Source organism: Amblyraja radiata, chromosome 39 (genome assembly GCF_010909765.2).
Source record: "Amblyraja radiata isolate CabotCenter1 chromosome 39, sAmbRad1.1.pri, whole genome shotgun sequence".
NCBI classification, from domain to species: domain Eukaryota; kingdom Metazoa; phylum Chordata; class Chondrichthyes; order Rajiformes; family Rajidae; genus Amblyraja; species Amblyraja radiata.
Window position 1 is genome coordinate 8,226,002 of NC_045994.1, and position 19,805 is coordinate 8,245,806.

At 47.0% G+C, this 19,805-nt stretch overlaps 1 protein-coding gene across 3 annotated transcripts in view; it reads right to left on the reverse strand.

Annotated features, from left to right (window-relative positions):
- The window catches only part of LOC116967510 (phospholipid phosphatase 5-like), a 28,939-nt gene extending 15,914 nt beyond the window's left edge, over positions 1-13,025 (reverse strand). Inside the window, exons 1-3 of one of the 3 annotated variants that reach the window (XM_033014144.1) lie at positions 12,945-13,025; positions 1,803-1,913; positions 941-1,049 (exon numbers count right to left, since the gene is read on the reverse strand). In XM_033014144.1, coding sequence (XP_032870035.1) covers positions 941-1,049; positions 1,803-1,873 — 180 coding nt within the window. In that variant the 5' untranslated portion in view covers positions 1,874-1,913; positions 12,945-13,025. Of the gene's footprint in view, positions 1-940; positions 1,050-1,802; positions 1,914-9,876; positions 10,043-11,053; positions 11,073-12,944 lie in introns of those variants that run through there. The other 2 variants (XM_033014145.1, XM_033014142.1) reach the window with 2 other exon arrangements.
- Between the last annotated feature and the right edge of the window lie 6,780 nt (positions 13,026-19,805).

Consider the following 19,805-nt stretch of genomic DNA (forward strand, 5'->3'; position numbering starts at 1 on the left):
CTGTCCCGCCCCAACCTCTATTCCAGTCTAGGTGTGGGAGGAAACAGAGCAACAACCCCCCAGTCTGAGCCATTAGTGCCAAATCACAATCAATCACAATCACAATGATACTTTATTAGCTAAATATGTTTTGCAGCATACAAGGAATTTCATTTGCCAATTCAGTCACACAAATAAAAAGCAACAGAACACATTTTAACATAAACATCCATCACAGTGACAAATGCACACTGATTCCTTGGACGACATAGATAGGTGACGTTTTGGGACCGGAAACATCACCTATCCATTACCCCCACAGATGCTGCCTGACCAGCTAAGTTTGTGCAGCACTTTGTATTTTGCTCAAGATTCCAGCATCTGCAGTTCCTTATTTCACCCTGATTCCTTTGAAGGCTGATGGCTTAGAGCTGGTTTCTAACACAATATTTACAGGCTAAATTATTATTTTTAATAGAAGTATAAAAAGTGTTTATATAGTTTACAATACTGCAACCAACCCCCTCACCCTTCGAGAAATGAATATGTTATATTACTGGTGCTAATAAAAAGTATAACTCTCCCACATTTTTCTCTGCAATTCAGCTGCCATTGTTTTTCATCTTCAGTTTCGGCAGGACCTAGCAGCAAGGCTTCAATGACATCCAAGATCCTCACTGGCTCAATTAGATAAGCTACTGTATGGGTAGAATTATGAAGACCAGAATGGCAGGTTCAATCTAGACTCCATCGGGATTCCCACTGTGAGGCACAGCAGGGCTTAGAAGCACAAGAAGTAGCATTAATGCCCCTGGATTAGAATAATCTTCGAGCCTGGCATTGCCCATTCTTAGCCAGAAAGAGGGTCGTTTAGCTGGACCCCTGACAAGTGCCGTGTGTTGTTAACTAGTGAGGGGCACATTATTAGATTGCATTAAGAATTCTATGATATGTTACATACAAACATGTGCCAAGTAGGAACTATGTCCCTCTCAGTCCGAGGGTTTTTATATAGCCACATCTCCTCCGGATGGATTACTCGGTGGAATGGAGTCAACGTTTCAGAAATCCTACAGAATAAAAGGAATACGTTAAAAGAAGAAACATTCTTGCAAGTTTGATAACCATCATATTTCTCCTAGTGCGTCAAACAGCCGGACAATCTTGAAACACTATTTCAATTGAATTAAGCTCCATCCATTCAAGATAAAGTTAACGGTATGGGGGAAGGCCACACTCAACGGCAATATCAGTCAATTTCACTTCAGCTACTGCAGAGAGCATGCAAGGAAATCTTCCCTCAACTTTGCCCCAACAATGATGCCTAGTTACAAACTAAGAGAAACACTTAACACTGGCCAAATCTCTGAGATTTCACTTTACATTTTTCCCCTCCCTTTCCCCACTCACATGATATCCGAAATAATCAGTCAGTCCTTGATCGGGTAGATGCACAGAGTCTCTTGCCCAGAGTAGGTGAATCGAGGACCAGAGGACACAGGTTTAAGGTGAGGGGGAAATGATTTAATAGGGATCTGAGGGGTAACTTTTTCACACAAAGGGTTGTGGATATATGGAACAAGCTTCCAGAGGAGGTAGGTGAGCCAGGGACTATCCCAGCATTTAAGAAACAATTAGGCAGGTACATGGATAGGACAGGTATGTAGGGATATGGACCAAACGCGGGCAGGTGGGACGACTAGTGTAGCTAGGACACATTGGCCAGTGTGGGCAAGTTGGGCTGAAGGGCCTGTCTCCACACTGTATCACTCTATGACTATCAAGTAAAAAGGACGCAAAATAAGTCTAGTTTATTCACTCACAGGAATATCCCAAACAGGAACAATCTTAGTACAATTTCACAGATAAAACTTGCTATCCCATTCTTCCGCATGTTGGCCTGAGTTTTATTGGTCCGGTGTTTCGGTGCCAATCTGTTTGGGAAGAATGGACATTGTTAGATGCATCGCTACAAAAATTTAACAGCCTCTTGTGCTGCTTCCATTCCCACTTATCCTCATATCATCTCGTCACCACCTGATACCATACAGTGTCAGGACCACGAGCAACACTTCCACCTATTGATGCACCAAACCTAGGCTTGAATTATTGATTACTCCACACTTCAACAACAGTGAGTTGAACTCAGGCTGCAATAGTAATCCATCACATGGATCAGCAGTTTGTGACTTCAACATTTACCTGCAAGAAGACAAGAGTGGAGACATCCTGTAGCCAACAGGTCCTATGGTCAACAGTGGGATGGTCATCCTGTAGTCAACAGGTCCAATGCTGGCTCAAGGGGCCGAATGGCCTCCTCCTGCACCTATTTTCTATGGTCCACCACGTCATGCCCACCAATGTTCTCATCTACCAGTGTTTGGGCTGTGGTCTTCTATGCCTGAGCAATTCAAGTGCCTGTCTGGATGCTTCTTAGATGTTGTATGATCGCCTGTCTTCACTACTTCATACCAACATTCCAGATGTTGACCGGATGTGTAGATATTTTCTAACTCAAATCCCTTCCCTCTCACCTTGGACTCATTCCTTCTTGCTTTACAAACCCACAACCAAGAGAAAAAGGTTCATACTATGTACGATATCCATCCTCCAATCTTCTCGACTTATCACCCCTCGGCCTCTATTCATCCAGGAAAATCAAACCCAGCCACCCCAATCTCTCCTAACTGAAACGGGTCCAAGCAACATCCTGGTGAACCTCTGCATCCTCTCCAGTTAAATCACATCCTTCATGTTGTGTTGTGACTGGAAAGGTGCATAATACTCCAGGTGTGGCCTAAGCAATGTTATATAAAGTTTAAGGTAGACACAAAAAGCTGGAGTAACTCGGTGGGACAGGCAGCATCTCTGGAGAGAAGACTGGAATGGCTGACATTTCCATCAATCTGAAGGGTCTCAACTCGAAACGTCACCCATTCATTCTCTCCAGAGATGCTGCTTGTCCCCCTGAGTTACTCCAGCATTTTGTGTCTACCTTCAATTTAAACCAGCATCTGCAGTTCTTTCCTACACATATTATATAAAGTTTAGTTTAGAGATACTGCGCGAAAACAGGCCCTTCGGCCCACCTAGTCTGCGTCAACTAGCGATCCCCCATACACTAATGCGATCCTACACACACACACTAGGAACAAATTACAATAATACTAAGCCAATTATCCTACAAACCCGTATGTCTTTGGAGTGTGGGAGGAAACCAGAGATCCCAGAGAAAACCCACACAGGTCACGGGGAGAACGTACAAACTCCATACAGACACGCACCAGTTGTGAGTTGTAACATCAAACACCTGCTTTCCACCTTCGAAAAGCACTGCCTCAAAAAGGTAGCCAGCATCAAGGACCCATACTATCCTAGTGACGCTCTCATTTCATGCCTGCCATTAGGAAGAAGTTACAGGAAGTTGAAAATTAACATCCAGGAACAGCTTCTTCCAAACAACCATCAATCTATTGAATCCTATGAACTCCAACTAAACTCAGAACTACAAACTGCCTTCATTGCAGCACGGACTTTGGGCTTTATTTTGTTTTTTTGTACAATATTGTCTTTTTTATTAATTGAATTTTTTAAAATATTGTTTATATTGAGTGTGTTTAGAAACCTGCTGTATTGCTGCAAGTAAACATTTAATTGTTCTGTTTCAGTACAGATGACAACAACTCTTGAGTTTTATATTCTATGCCACGAGTGACATAAGCAAAATTCACCAATGCATCCCTCACCACCTTACCTCTCTGTGCTGCCACTATCAACACTCCGCTATAGGATCTTTGATCAACACTTTCTTAAACCCAACCAATTACAGTGTATGTATGTATATCTTATGCTCAATCGACCTTCAATGGTTCATAGTGCAGAAATATTTTCTCCAAAACAGGGGTAGGTGGTTTTTGCAGTTGGACTCCATGACTTTGTAGATTACGTTACCACATAAGATCAGTCACACAACTTGTATTACAAAAGATTACTTATTTTGACTGTACACGGCCTAACAATAAAAAATTAAAAAATCAGTAGAAAATTGTGGGTTGATGGAGAAAAATCAGGAGTAAAGATAAATAGACATCTTTTTAAAAGAATGGCGCAGGAAGGATGGTCCACATGCTGTAAAGCCACAATATTAATCGCTCAAACATTTTGTCTCTATCTACAACATTAGAATTAAAACACTGAATCTTTAGCTCTCCACAGTCCAGCTGCATGTTATTTAATACACTGTCCAATCACTGTTCGGGAGATAATGCGATCAGTGATATCATGTGGCATTGAAGGCAATTAAAACGAGTCAGTGAGGCACGAAACAGGCCCTTCAGCCTTACTTAACCATGCTGACCAGATTTTATAACCGAGCTATGTGAAGGAAAGAACGAACTGCAAATGCTGGTTTAAATCGAAGGTAGACACAAAATTAGATTAGATTAGATTAGATTAAATTTTATTGTCATTGCACAAATACGAGTACAGATACAACGAAATGCAGTTTAGCATCTAATCAGAGTGCAAAGTAGTAAAATACTGGTTAAAACAATATGTACAATGTGGATATATTGATCTAGTACATAGGCAAATAAATATATACAGATAAAAGGGTATAAAAGATAGCTAGCGTCGGGCCTATGAGTTCAGCAGGGTAATGGTATTTTGGAAGAAGCTGTTCCTTAGCCTGCTGGTGCGAGACCTGAGGATCCTGTACCGCATCCCTGATGGGAGGAGGGCAAATAGTCCATGGTTGGGGTGTGAGGGGTCCTTAATGATTTTCCCAGCCCGTCTCAGACACCGTGTGCGGTGAAGGGCAGCCATGGCAGCGAGCGGGGCACCGATGATGTGATGAGCGATTTTCACCACCAGCGGGACAGGCAGCATCTCTGGAGAGAAGGAATGGGTGACGAGACTCAGTCTGAAGAAGGGTCTCGACATGAAATGTCACCCATTCCTTCTCTCCAGAGATGCTGCCTGTCCTGCTGAGTTACTCCAGCATTTTGTGATGAGCGAGGGGGAGATATTGAACAATTTCTTTTCTTCGGTATTCACCAAGGAGAAGGATATTGAATTATGTGAGGTAAGGGAAACGAGTAGAGTAGTTATGGATACTATGAGTTTCAAAGTAAAAGAAGTACTGACACTTTTGAAAAATATAAAAGTGGATAAGTCTCCAGGTCCTGACAGGATATTCCCTAGGACATTGAGGGAAGTTAGTGTAGAAATAGCCGGGACTATGACAGAAATATTTCAAATGTCATTAGAAACGGGAATAGTCCCCGAGGATTGGCGTACTGCGCATGTTGTTCCATTGTTTAAAAAGGGTTCTAAGAGTAAACCTAGCAATTATAGACCTGTTAGTTTGACTTCAGTGGTGGGCAAATTAATGGAAAAGATACTTAGAGATAATGTATATAAGCATCTGGCTAAACAGGGTCTGATTAGGAACAGTCAACATGGATTTGTGCCTGGAAGGTCATGTTTGACTAATCTTCTTAGTGCAGCTGTACACAGTATTAGTGAGACCACATTTGGAATACTGTGTACAGTTCTGGGGTCCATACTTAAGAAAGGATGTACTAGCCCTGGAGGCAGTGCAGCGAAGGTTTACAAGATTAATTCCTGCAATGAGGGGATTGACATATGAGGAAAGGTTAAGTAGGCTGGAACTCTACTCTTTGGAGTTTAGAAGAATGAGAGGCGATCTCATTGAAACATATAAGATCGTGAGGGGCCTTGATCGGGTGGATGCACCGAGGATGTTCCCAATGATCGGGGAAACTAGAACTAGGGGACATAGTTGCAGAATAAGGGGGGGCTCTTTTAAAACTGAGATGAGGAAGAACTTCTTCACCCAGAGGGTGGTTAATTTATGGAATTCACTGCCCCAGGGAGCAGTGGAAGCAGAAACGTTAAATATATTTAAGACTAAAATAGATGGTTTTTTAGCTGCCAAGGGGATAAGGGGCTACGGGGAGAGGGCAGGGATATGGACCTAGGTATGGTTAGTATAGTAAGACCTGAGTGATCTCCTGGACAAGTGTCGATCGCCTGGATTGGGGTCGGAGAGGAATTTCCCGGATTTTTTTCCCGAATTGGACCTGGGTTTTTATCCGTTTTTTTGCCCCCCCCAGGAGATCACGAGGTTCTTGGGGTGGAGAGGGGTGATAGCGGTATAAAGGGGAGGGTAGTGTCTTGTGTTCTGTGTCTTGTGTCTACTGTTTGTGGGTAAGTGTGTCTGTTTAGTGTTCAGCCATGAGCGAATGGCGGTGCGGGCTCGACGGACCTGGTGGTCTACTCTCGCACCTACTTTCTATGTTTCTATGTTTCTTGAATTTTTTGAAGAGGTTACTAGGGAAATTGACGAGGGTAAAGCAGTGGATGTTGTCTATATGGACTTTAGTAAGGCCTTTGACAAGGTTCCTCATGGAAGGTTGGTTAAGAAGGTTAAACAGTTGGGTATAAATGCAGGAATAGCAAGATGGATTCAGCAGTGGCTGAATGGGAGAAGCCAGAGGGTAATGGTGGATGGCTGTTTGTCGGGTTGGAGGCAGGTGACTAGTGGGGTGCCTCAGGGATCTGTGTTGGGTCTTTTGTTGTTTGTCATGTACATCAATGATCTGGATGAAGGGGTGGTAAATTGGATTAGTAAGTATGCAGATGATACCAAGATAGGGGGTGTTGTGGATAATGAAGAGGATTTCCAAAGTCTACAGAGTGATTTAGGCCATTTGGAAAAATGGGCTGAAAGATGGCAGATGGAGTTTAATGCTGATAAATGTGAGGTGTTACACCTTGGCAGGACAAATCAAAATAGGACGTACATGATAAATGGTAGGGAATTGAAGAATACAGTTGAACAGAGGGATCTGGGAATAACCGTGCATAGTTCCTTGAAGGTGGAATCTCATATAGATAGGGTGGTAAAGAAAGCTTTTGGTATGCTAGCCTTTATAAATCAGAGCATTGAGTATAGAAGCTGGGATGTAATGTTAAAATTGTACAAGGCATTGGTGAGACCAAATCTGGAGTATGGTGTACAATTTTGGTCGCCCAATTATAGGAAGGATGTCAAGAAAATAGAGAGAGTACAGAGGAGATTTACTAGAATGTTGCCTGGGTTTCAACAACTAAGTTACAGAGATAGGTTGAATAAGTTAGGTCTTTATTCTCTGGAGCGCAGAAGGTTAAGGGGGGACTTGATAGAGGTCTTTAAAATGATGAGAGGGATAGACAGAGTTGATGTGATCAAGCTTTTCCCTTTGAGAATAGGGAAGATTCAAACAAGAGGACATGACTTCAGAATTAAGGGACAGAAGTTTAGGGGTAACATGAGGGGGAACTTCTTTACTCAGAGATTGGTAGCGGTGTGGAATGAGCTTCCAGTGGAAGTGGTGGCGGCAGGTTCGTTGGTATCATTTAAGAATAAATTGGATAGGCATATGGATGAGAAGGGAATGGAGGGTTATGGTATGAGTGCAGGCAGGTGGGACTAAGGGAAAAAAAATTGTTCGGCGCGGACTTGTAGGGCCGAGATGGCCTGTTTCCGTGCTGTAATTGTTATATGGTTATATGGTTATTTTGTGTCTACCTTTATAACCGAACTAGTCCCATCTGCCTGTGTTTGGCCCAGCATATCCCTCTATACCTTTCTATTCATGTACCTGTCTAAATGTCGTTTGAACATCACCATTGTACCCGCATCTACAGCTTCCTCTGGCAGTTCGTGAACTTGATGGACCTGTTTCCATGCTGTAATTCTAAATAAACTATAGGTGTCCAACAGTGGATTCAGTACAGATCTCTGCAGCACTTCTCTGGCAACAGGCCTCCAATCAGAAAAATAATCTTCCACCGACCACGGGGGAAAATGGAGGAGGACTGGCCAAATTGTGTGCCTTCCACCTCAGTGATGAATGCTGTGGTGGATGTTTATGTTAAATTTTTATTGTGTTTTTGTGTGTGTTCTTTATCATTATACCGCTGCTGGCATATTCATTTCACTTGCACTTTATGTGCAATGTGACAAATAAACCGTATTGTATTGTATTTGTATTGTACAGTTTAGAGATAGTGTGGAAACAGGCCCTTCGGCCCACCGAGTCCATGCCGATCAGCGATCACCCCATACACTGGCACTATCCTACACACTAGGGACAATTTACAGAAGTCAACTAACCTACAAAACTTGACGTCTTTGGTGTGGGAGGAAACCGGAGCACTTGGAGAAAACCCACACGGTCACAGGGAGAACGTACAAACTCCATACAGTCAGAGGATATTTTTAAGGCAGAGATATATAGATTCTAGATTAGTAGGGGTGTCAGGGGTTTGGAGAAGGCAGGAGGATGGGGTTAAGAGGAAAAGGTAGATCAGCCATGATTGAATGGCGGAGTAGACGATGCATCGAATGGCCTAATTCTGCTCCTATCCCTTATAAAATGCACTTTTAGCTTTTTCTAGGATGGCGTCAGGTCAGGCAGAAGGTTTGCTCAATGGATATTTTTTAGGCAGAAATACATAGATTCTTGATTAGTCAGGTGTCAGCGGTTATGGGGAGAAGGCAGGAGAATGAGGTTAGGGGGGAGGGGAGAGAGATAGATCAGCCATGATTGAATGGCGGAATATTGATGGGCCGAATGGCCTAATTCTGCTCGTATCCCTTATGACCTTCTGCGGTGTGACGCACAACACATGGCAACTGGAGGGCAGAGGCTGAATGAGCCAATAATTTTGTGTTACTGTTCCCTAACATTCACAAGTCCTCGAGTTTAACGCTTAATGTTTGAATGCAAAGTGCAACCAACCTCAAAGCAGCTGCTGCCTCAGACAGACATCAAACCATCTGGAGTATTTATAAATTAAATTGACACCTTCTGCTATCTTGTGGACATGTACAATTTAGCATCAATTTGATCATCTTGTATTCTCCCAATCAAATGGTGAATAGCCCACAGGAACACTGACCAGAGGCCAAAGCCCAAGGCAACCAAACCTCAAAAATACACATGCAAAACACATCTTAATTATCTTTTCAACAGTGCGATCCAACAATCAGATTGCTAATTAAGTAGAAATGAAGAACTGCAGATGGTTTACACAATGTGCTGGAGTAACTCAGCGCGTCTGGCAGCATCTCTGGAGAACATGGAAACAAGGATAGATGATGTTTCTGGTCTGAAGAAGGGTTCAGACCCAAAACATCACCTATCCATGTTCTCCAGAGATGTTGCCTGACCTACCGAGTTACTCCAGCACTTTGAGCCACTTAAGAGTGTTTCCTCCTTCCGTAAGAGCACAGCTAATCTGATTTTGGCCACAACACTACACCCCTGCTCTTTCCCCACCATTTCCTTGTGGTTTAAATGTCTAACAATCTCCGTCTTGAATGATTCTGTCTGCAGAACTCACTGGGACCAAGTTCCAAAGATTCACGATCTTTATCTCCAACTAAAAGGGAAAACACTTTTGAAACTATGCTGCCATTTTCTAGATAACTCCACAAAGGGCATATTCTCTTGCCATCCACCCAGTCAACTTTCCCAGAAACTTATTTTTCATACAAGATCATCTCTCAATCTCTCAAACTAGGCCCAGTCTGCACCATCTAACTCACACATCTTCCCCTTGATGCCAGGAAATAATCTAATGAACCTTCTGAGGAGGCAGGAAATAAACATATAATGCTGGAGTAATTCGGTGGGACACGCAGCATCTCTGGATAGAAGGAATGGGTAACGTTTCGGGTCGAAACCCTTCTTCAGACTCACATCACTCCATGAACACAAAGAATAAAACTGTACACAATACTCAAGTACAACTCACCAGCATTCATCATATTCCCCAATGTTATACTCCATACTCTGTGCAATGAAAAACGTTATTTCCAACTACCTGCTGTGTCTGAATGCTGACTTTTCGTGTTTCTTGCATTTGGACCCCCACATCCCTCTGTGCCACAACATAATGCAATCTCGCTTACTTTCACTCTTGCTGTATATCCTCACATTGTACTTCAACAACTTCTTGTCTGCTCACGTCCCTTCTGCAGCCTCCAAGTCACACCCACAACCTGCTCGTCCACCTATTCTTGTCAAAACAAGGAACTGCAGATGCTAGTTCACACAATAGTGCTGGAGTAACTCAGCAAATCAGGAAGCATCTCTGGAGAGCATGTGCAGGAAAGAACTGCAGACAGACGTGGATGAAAACATTGGTGACGTTCTATTCTTGTATCATGGGTAAATCTGGCTGCAGGAGCTATGATCTTTCATGCAGATCGCTAATATTGATTATCAATAGTCCAGGCCCCGTTAGTTTACTGATTGCCATCATGATAGTTGCCCAGCCGACCTGCGGTACAGGTGGACTGATCAGTTCCCTCTTACAGAGTATAGAAGTTTGAGGTCATGTTGCAGTTGTATAAGATGTTGATGAGACCACATTAATTGTGTTCAGTTTTGGGCACCATGTTATAGGATACTGTCAAGCTTGAAAGGGTTCAGAAAAGAGTTACTATGGTGTTGCCAGGACTGGAGGGTGTGAGCTATATGGAGAGGTTGAGCAGGCTGGGTTTCTATTCCTTGGAACGCAGGAGGATGTGGGGTGAACTTATAGAGGTGTACAAAATCATGAGAGGAATAGATTGGGTAGATGCATAGTCTCTTGCCCAGAGTAGGGTAATCAAGGAGCAGAGGACATAGATTCCAGGTGAAGGGGAAAAGATTTCATAGGAATCTGAGGGGTAACTTTTTCACACAAAGGGTGGTGGGTGTATGGAACAAGCTGCCAGAGGAAGTAGTTGATGCTGGGACTATCCCATTGGTTCAGAAACAGTTAGACAGGTACATGGATAGGACAGGTTTGGAGGGATATGGACCAAGCACAGGCAGGTGGGACTCGTGTAGCTGGGACATGTTGGCTGGTGTGGGCAAGTTGGGCCGAAGGGCCTGCTTCCACACTGTATCACTCTAGACTGGCACAACAAACAGCTGCCAATGGCACAATCTACCATCCCATTTGTAAACCACAGCCACTCAGGGTGAGGAGATTGGAGAACAACATTACTCACCACAAGACACAACATGTCACGCTGACATCTGGCCCATCTTCCCCCGTCCCCCCTTCTGCCTCTTTCCCCCCTATCTCCCCATTTCCTCCTTCACCCCTCTAATCGCCCCCTCCTAATCCTCCCGTCTCTCTTCCCATTCCACTCCCGCCTTCCCCATTCCCACCTCAACCCCGCCACCCATCTCCCCAAATCCCCATCTCCTGCATCTTCCCCCTCCCTCCCTTCCCCATTCCCACCTGGCTCCCATCTCCCTCTTAAATCCTCCTCCTCCTCCCTCCATCCCCCCCTCATCCACCTTCAACCCCCTCCCCTCCTCCTCCCTCCATCTCCTCCTCCTCCCCTCCATCCGCCCTTCTCCTCCCTCCATCCCCTCCGCCTCCCTCCATCCCCCTTCTCCTCCCTCCATCTCCTCCTGCTCCCTCCATCCCCTCCTCCTCCCTCCATCTCCCTTCTCCTCCCTCCATCCCCTCCTCCTCCCTCCATCCCCTCCTGCTCCCTCCATCCCCTCCTCCTCCCCCCTTCTCCTCCCTCCATCTCCTCCTCCTCTCTTCAACCCTCTCCTCCTCCCTCCATCCCCCTCCTCCTCCCTCCATCCCCTCCTCCTCCCTCCATCTCCTCCTCCTCCCTCCATCTCCCTCTCCTCCCTCCATCCACCCTCAACCCCCTCCCCTCCTCCATCTCCTCCTCCTCCCTCCATCTCCCTTCTCCTCCTCCTCCCTCCGTCCCCCTCCTCCCTCCATCTCCCTTCTCCTCCCTCCATCTCCGTCCTCCCTCCATCCCCCTCCTCCTCCCTCCATCCCCCTCCTCCTCCCTCCATCCCCCTCCTCCTCCCTCCATCCCCTTCTCCTCCCTCCATCCCCCTCCTCCTCCCTCCATCCCCCTCCTCCTCCCTCCATCCCCTCCCCCTCCCTCCATCCCCTCCTCCTCCCTCCATCCCCTCCTCCTCCTTCCATCCCCCTTCTCCTCCCTCCATCCCCCTTCTCCTTCTCCTCCCTCCATCCCCTCCTCCTCCCTCCACCCCCCTCCTCCTCCCTCCATCCCCTCCTCCACCCTCATCCCCCTTCTCCTCCCTCCATCCCCCTTCTCCTCCCTCCATCCCCCTTCTCCTTCTCCTCCCTCCATCCTCCTTCTCCTCCCTCCATCCCCCTTCTCCTCCCTCCATCCCCTCCTCCTCCCTCCATCTCCCTTCTCCTCCCTCCATCTCCTCCTCCTCCCTCCATCTCCTCCTCCTTTCTTCAACCCTCTCCTCCTCCTCCCTCCATCCCCTCCTCCTCCCTCCATCCCCCTCCTCCTCCCTCCATCCCCCCCCTCCTCCCTCCATCTCCTCCTCCTCTCTTCAACCCTCTCCTCCTCTCTCCATCCCTCCTGCTCTCTCCTCCCCCTCCCCCCCCCAACCCCCTCCTCCTCCCTCCATCTCCTCCTCCTCCCTCTCCTCCCTCCATCCCCCTCCTCCTCCTCCTCCTCCTCCCTCCATCTCCCTTCTCCTCCTCCTCCCTCCATCTCCTCCTCCTCCCTCCCTCCCCCTCCTCCTCCTCCCTCCATCTCCCTTCTCCTCCCTCCATCTCCTCCTCCTCCCTCCTCCCCTCCTCCTCCATCCCCCTCCTCCTCCTCCCTCCATCTCCCTTCTCCTCCTCCTCCTCCATCCCCCTTCTCCTCCTCCTCATCCACCCTCAACCCCCTCCCCTCCCCTCCTCCATCTTCTCCTCCTCCCTCCATCCTCTCGTGCATCTAAACCCCGCCTCCTCTCCATCCCCGGGCCCGGAGCGAGTCCGTACACGTTAGACGCCACCGTGTGCCGTTGACCGGCCCCGTGCCCCGGCCCTGGGCCTCACTCCCTCCCTCACTCACTCACCCCCGGCCCTGGGCCTCCCTCCCTCACTCACTCACTCACCCCCGGCCGCCGCCGCTCCCGCCTCCTCCACCTCCTCCACCGCCGCCGCCGTCACCTGGAAACCACTGACGTGGCCGACGGGGGGGCGGGAGGAACCTGCTGGTCCTCCCACCGCAGCGACGCCTGCCGGCCGGGCGGGCACAGCACCACAACACACCCTCCCACCCTGACCATGGGACCGGGGAGTGAGACCACACAATACTGGAGTAATGCCCCTGTCCCACCTAGGAAACCTGAACGGAAACCTCTGGAGACTTTGCGCCCCCACCCAAGGTTTCCGTTTCCGTGCGGTTCCCGGAGGTTTTTGTCAGTCTCCCTACCTGCTTCCACTACCTGCAACCTCCGGCAACCACCTGCAACCTCCGGGAACCGCACGGAAACCTTGGGTGGGGCGCAAAGTCTCCAGAGGTTTCCGTTCAGGTTTCCTAGGTGGGACAGGGGCATTACTCAGCGGGACATGGAAACCAAACGGGCTCTTCAGCCCCTGGACGAGTTGCACCACCTTAAAAACTAAATTATACAACTGCAACATGACCTCACAACTTCTATACTCAATGACAAGGATAGACAGAGTTGACCTGGATGAGCATTTTCCCATTGAGAGTAGGGAAGATTCAAACTAGAGGACATGACTTGAGAATTAAGGGACAGATGTTTAGGGGTAACATGAAGGGGAACTTCTTTACTCAGAGAGTGGTAGCTGTGTGGAATGAGCTTCCAGTGGAAGGTGGTGGAGGCAGGTTCGATTTTACCATTTAAAAATAAATTCGATAGGTATATGGACAGGAAAGGAATGGAGGGTTATGGTCTGAGTGCAGGTAGATGGGACTAGGGGAGAATAAGTGTTCGGCACGGACTAGAAGGGCCGAGATGGCCTGTTTCCGTGCTGTAATTGTAATATGGTTATATGGACCAGGGTGGATATATACATCCTCAAAACCAAGGGATTGCCCAAGAAACATAGAAAATAGGTGCAGTAGGCCATTCGGCCCTTTGAACCCGCACTGCCATTCAATATGATTATAGCTAATCATCCAAAATCAGTACCCCGTTCCTGCTTTCTCCCCATATCCCTTGATTCCGTTAAACCTAAGAGCCAAATCTAACTCTCTTGAAAACATCTTCTCTTAAATGAGAAGAAGAAAGAGGCGACAAAATTGGAAAGTTACCAACCATTGTTGCCTGTTCAAACATCACTGTGTCGTGAGGGACCTCATCACTCATTCTGTGTCTGCTTCACTTTGCCCCAAGTTTCCTGTGACCATCTCGTGTTCTTCTTCATCACTTCTTTGTGCTTCTGGGTTTTTCCACCTGCTGTTGAATGCTCTTCATAGCCCACGATCTGGTGCACAAATCAGGCGCAGTTTAGTGAAGAATAACAAATTACTTGGATGATCCGTGTAGGTCACAAGGTAAACTCCCTGTGCACGGGGAGCTTTGTACCCTGCGGCGTACAAAGATGTAAGCGTGCCTGCTGATATTTCCTTTACTTGCTCCATGCTCTGGAGCCTGGGTTCGTCATTAAGCATTTCTATGAAAGGGAGAGGGAGGGGTGGAAAAGAGGGAGAAAGAGTGGGACATTGGGTGGGAAAGGGGAGGGCGAGAGGTAGGGAGAGGGGGATGGAGAGTGAGAGAGAGAATGGGATAGGGGGAGGGAAGAAGGGGACAGAGAAGTGGAGAGAGAGGGGGGGAGGGAGAGAGATGGAGATAGATAGATAGATAGATAGATAGATAGATAGATAGATAGATAGATAGATAGATAGATAGATAGATAGATAGATAGATAGATAGATAGATAGATAGATAGATAGATAGATAGATAGATAGATAGATAGATAGAGATATGTCTACTGGGAGTCTCACCCTTGTATCCATGTTTCTTGGAGCCTTTCCACCCCCTTCCATGCCTACCTCCCGGCCTCTTTGGCTTGACTCTTTTGGGCTGAGAAAGAAAATGCTTAGAAAGTCTATCAACCAGGCACATAGTCAAAACCAAGATCTGGGCAGAGCTGTGACCTGAGTTCGATCCTGACGTCTGGTGCTGTCTGTGTGGAGTTTGCATGACCCCATAGATTGCACCCAGGTAGGCTGTCTGCCTCCCACGTTGTGCTGACATGTAAATGGGTAGGTTAATTAGCCAAGGAAATTGCACCTTGGATTGTCGGAACAGTGGAGAGGGGGCATTTGAGACAGAAAGTGGGGAAAGACATTCATGGGATTATTCTAAGAGTCAGCATAGGATCGATGGGCCAAATGACCTCCCTAGGGAATGAAGGTAGACAAAAATGCTGGAGAAACTCAGCGGGTGAGGCAGCATCTATGGAGCGAAGGAAATAGGCAATGTTTCGGGTCGAAACCCTTGCCATGGGACACTTTCACTGCAGCTGCAGAGGTCTGAGAGGAGAAAGGGAGAAAGACATTGGGATGGGAAATTAAATCACAGATGAAGCTGAGAGAGGGACACCGAGGATGCATTTCAGGAAGGAAAAGAGAACGATCAAGTTCTTGAAACAGGAAAACAAATGAAAATACAACATGAAATTCTGCACCTCAAACTCTGCTCATCCCTCTGCCCGAGGGTGCTGCATCAGGGTGAGGTCACAGTGAGGGGAACACCGTGATGTCAGAGCCTACCCGTGAATCCATCACAATAGGGAACAGCAAATACAAAGTAGGCCAAGACACCGCCAAAAATGATCATTGGCACATTGTTCTTTAGTTTAGTGTTCTTTGGTTTTAGACATACAGCGTGGAAACAGGCCCTTCAGCCCATCGAGTCACAGCTGACCAGCGATCGCCTGTACACTTATTCTATCTAATACACTAGGGAGGCATCTGACAGGAACCAATTAACCCCACAAACATGTACATCTTTGGGATGTGGGGGGAAGCCGGAGCACCCGGAGAAAACCCGCATGGTCACATGGAGAACGTACAAACTCCATACTGATAGCACCCGTGGTCAGCATCGAACCTGGATCTCTGGCGCTGGAAGGCATTGACTCTACCGCTGCGCCATCGTACCACCCTCGTACAGGTGTCAGAGGTTATGGGGAAAAGGCAGGAGAATGGGGTTAGGAGGGAGAGATAGATCAGCCATGGCAGGGACTTGATGGGCAGAATGGCCTAATTCTACCCCTATCCCTGATGACCTTATGATCTGCTTTGTGGGAACTTGCGGTGTATCAATTGGATGTTGCATTTCAGACTTCACAAGTGACTGCTCTTCAGAACCACGTCCAGAATGCTACCTTAGAGGGCACAGCTAAAAGGAGAAATGGACACAAAATGCTGAAGTAACTCAGCGGGTCAGGCAGCATCTCTGGAGAAAATGGATAGGTGATGGATTGGGTCAGGACCTTTCTTCAGACTGATTGTGATGAGCGCCCCAGAGTATGGATGAGACATTCAACATCAAATTAACTGAAGACACAAGGAACTGCAGATGCCGGTTTATCAAAATAAAACAGAAGGCTTCAGTATTTCAGCGGGTCAGGCAGCATCTCTGGAGGACATGGATGTTTGACCCGAAACGTCACCCATCCCTTCTTTCCAGAGATGCTGCCTGTCCAACTGAGTTACTCCAGTTTTTTGTGTCTATCTATGGTAGATGACATTTCAGGTTGGGACCATTCTTCTGACTAGAAAAGGGTCCAGTTCCATCACCAATTCCTTCTCTCCAGAGATGCTGCCTGTCCCTCTGATTTACTCCAGACTTCAGACTGAAGAAGGGTCTCAACCTGAAATATCGCCCATTCCTTCTCTCCAGATATGCTGCCTGTCCCGCTGAGTTACCCCAGCTTTTTGTGTCTATCTTCGGTTTAAACCAGCATCTGTCGTTTCTTCCTACATATGTCATCCACCATGCCGTCCAGAGATGCTGACTGACCTGCTGAGCTACTCCAGTACTTTGTCAGTATCAAATGAGCTGAGGCTGGGGTGCCACCAGTACCACCAGTCATTCCACCGCCATCAGTCACGTTAGCCCATCGTACTGTTTTCAAGAGAGAGTTAGATTTAGCTCTTAGATCTAACGGAATCAAGGGATATTGGGAGAAAGCAGGAACGGAGTACTACTGATTTTGGATGGTCAGCCATGATCATATTGAATGGCGGTGCTGGCTCGAAGGGCTGAATGGCCTACTCCTGCACCTATTTTCTATGCTATGTTTCTAAACAAGGGTGGCCTTGAGTCTGTTTTGCACTGCTGTAGCAGTAACCTTGCCCCAGTATTCCCTCCCTGCGTAAACAATGGCGCCCCGTCTTTAGAACCTGTCACCATTTGTCAGTCCAGTACATCAAGTTCTATCTCTCAAGGGCACACAAATCATTGAACCAAGAGATAAAGCAAGGTTAATGGACAGCACTATTACGGGCCCCACATTAAGCAGCAACGAAGGACATGTCATGTTTGCGTTGACGTATATGGGTTGCAACATTCGGATATTGCCAGGAAATGTCTTCAGCGCAGATGGGAGTGGACAGGAAAGTATAAGCAGCCTGCAAGAATTATACTGAAGGAAAATATTTGTTCAAAAGTGCAGCCAGATGTTGGTCAAGGAGATTAGTTTACTTTAGGTTAGAGTTACAGCATGGAAACAAGCCCTTTGGCCCACCGTGCCGCACAGTGATCCCGGCACACTAACGCTATCCTACACACACAGGGGCCAATTTACAATTTTACCAAGCCAATTAGCCCACACATCGGCACGTCTTTGGAGTGTGGGAGGAACCCGGAGCACCCGGAGAAAACCCACGCGGGTCACGGGAAGAACATACAAACTCTGTACAGACAGCACCCATGACCCTTCTTCAGACTGATGTGGGGGTGGGGTGGCGGGAAGGAGTAAGGAAGAGGCGGAGACAGTGGGCTGTGGGAGAGCTGGGAAGGGGAGGGGAAGGAGGGAGAAAGCAAGGACTACCTGAAATTGGAGAAGTCAATGTTCATACCGCTGGGGTGTAAACTGCCATTGAACATCACATCAGTCTGAAGAAGGGTCTCAACCCAAAACATCATCCATTCCTTCACACCATAGATGCTGTCTCACCCGCTGAGTTCCTCCACTGCTTGTCTACCTTGTAAAACTAATTCCTCACAAGAGCAAAGGAAACTAGTTGTAGTGAAACAGTGTTTGAAACTGAAGATGCAATTCAATGTCAGGAAGTGCAAAGTGATGCTCTCAGGAAGACGGCTGTGATTCTAATATTGGGTGCTTCTATAAATAGCCAGTGCCATGGTCAACTAGAGGACCTAAGGGCAACTGTTCACCAGACTATAAAAGGTAGCGGGTCAGTTGATGAGGGCAATGTAAAAAGGGATGCAATATTGGGTTTCATCTTGGGAAATGGACTAATTCTGTCCCTCCTTCATAGGAAGTGGCTGTCATTGTCCAGGAAGCTTTTATTGACCATCTTTAATCATCTCCCAAGGTCATTTCGGAGAACAGTTAAGAGTTAATCACATTATTGGGGCTGGAGTCACATACAAACCAGACTGGGTATGGACTGACCTCTCTTCTGAAATGCATCACTGAATCCACACATAACCTTTCCTCTTGGTTTATATTTCACGCCTCCTCTTCTCTCCTCATCTCACCCTTTTGTCTCCTTTTCACCTCGAGCCTTTGTCGCAATCTCCATCCATCTGTCAATCAAACTGCTCTCAGCTGTATCCACCCATCACTTGCCAGGCCTTGCCTCCCCATCCCCACGTTCTGTTTCCTGTTTTCTTCCCCCTACAATCAGCCTTAATAAGGGGGGAAATGGGAGGAGTCAAACGTGAAGTTATTGAGGGTAAGGACCAGCTCCGCTAGGCGGAGGAGAGTGTCAGTGGCTGGGTATAGGTTGCTTCTCTGGTCGAGGAAGAACCGGAGGACTTTGAGACCATCCTGGTGGGGGATGGAGGTGTAGAGTGACTGGACGTCCATGATGAGGGCCTTAATAAGGGTCCTGATCCTAATTGTTATCAGTCCATTCTGTCCAGCCCGATGCTGCTTGACCCGCTGAGTTCCTCCAGCACTTTGTGTTTTGATGACGATTCCAGCATCTGCAGTTCCTCGCGTCCCCATTACGGACTCATGAATTTGGGACAATTTGATCGTTTAATAATCAATGTTACTGATACAGACTTTTGTTTGATTCCTTTCAATTTACTTAATTACTGGATTCAAACATGTCTCTGGAGCAAAGGTTCAGGGTTGTGGATACATGTCCAGTAACTGAAGCATTATGCTGCTGCAACTTTTAAGCTTGTAAAGAGGCCGCAGAAAGCTTCTGAAGGGAAAACAAAAACAAGCTGAAAAATCCAACATTTTCATTGTTAGGATGCAGGTTAACTGTTAATATGGTGACAATGTTTAAATATCTATTAACAGAGTCACAATGTTTTAATATATATTTATATGTAAAGGACAGAGTGTACAGGCCACTTCTATATTTAAAGCATTTTCAGGCAGGAGTCATTGACACAAGATTGGGGGCACGTGTGGGCAAGGGATTGGGGGCATGTGCTCGCACATTGAAAGGCAGTGGAAGTCATTTCTAGAATTAGTCATTGAGACAGAATCGATTGCTGTGATCCCATGTTGGATTAGAAAGAAGGATGAAAGGGTTAGGAGGAAGGGAGGATGGGTGCAATTAGGTCTATTTGTTCATTTGGAGATGTGGAGGGTGAACTAGTTGGGCCGAATGGCCTCTCAGGACTGTAACTTATGTGTTTAGGTACGGATGTGCAGTGGGCTAGCCAGAGTAAACCTTCCATCCAGGCTTGCAGAACAAGAGTCCGAAGAAGGGTCCCGACCCGAAAAGTCACCCATTCCGATGCTGCCTGTCCCACTGAGTTCCTCCAGCATGTTGTGTCTA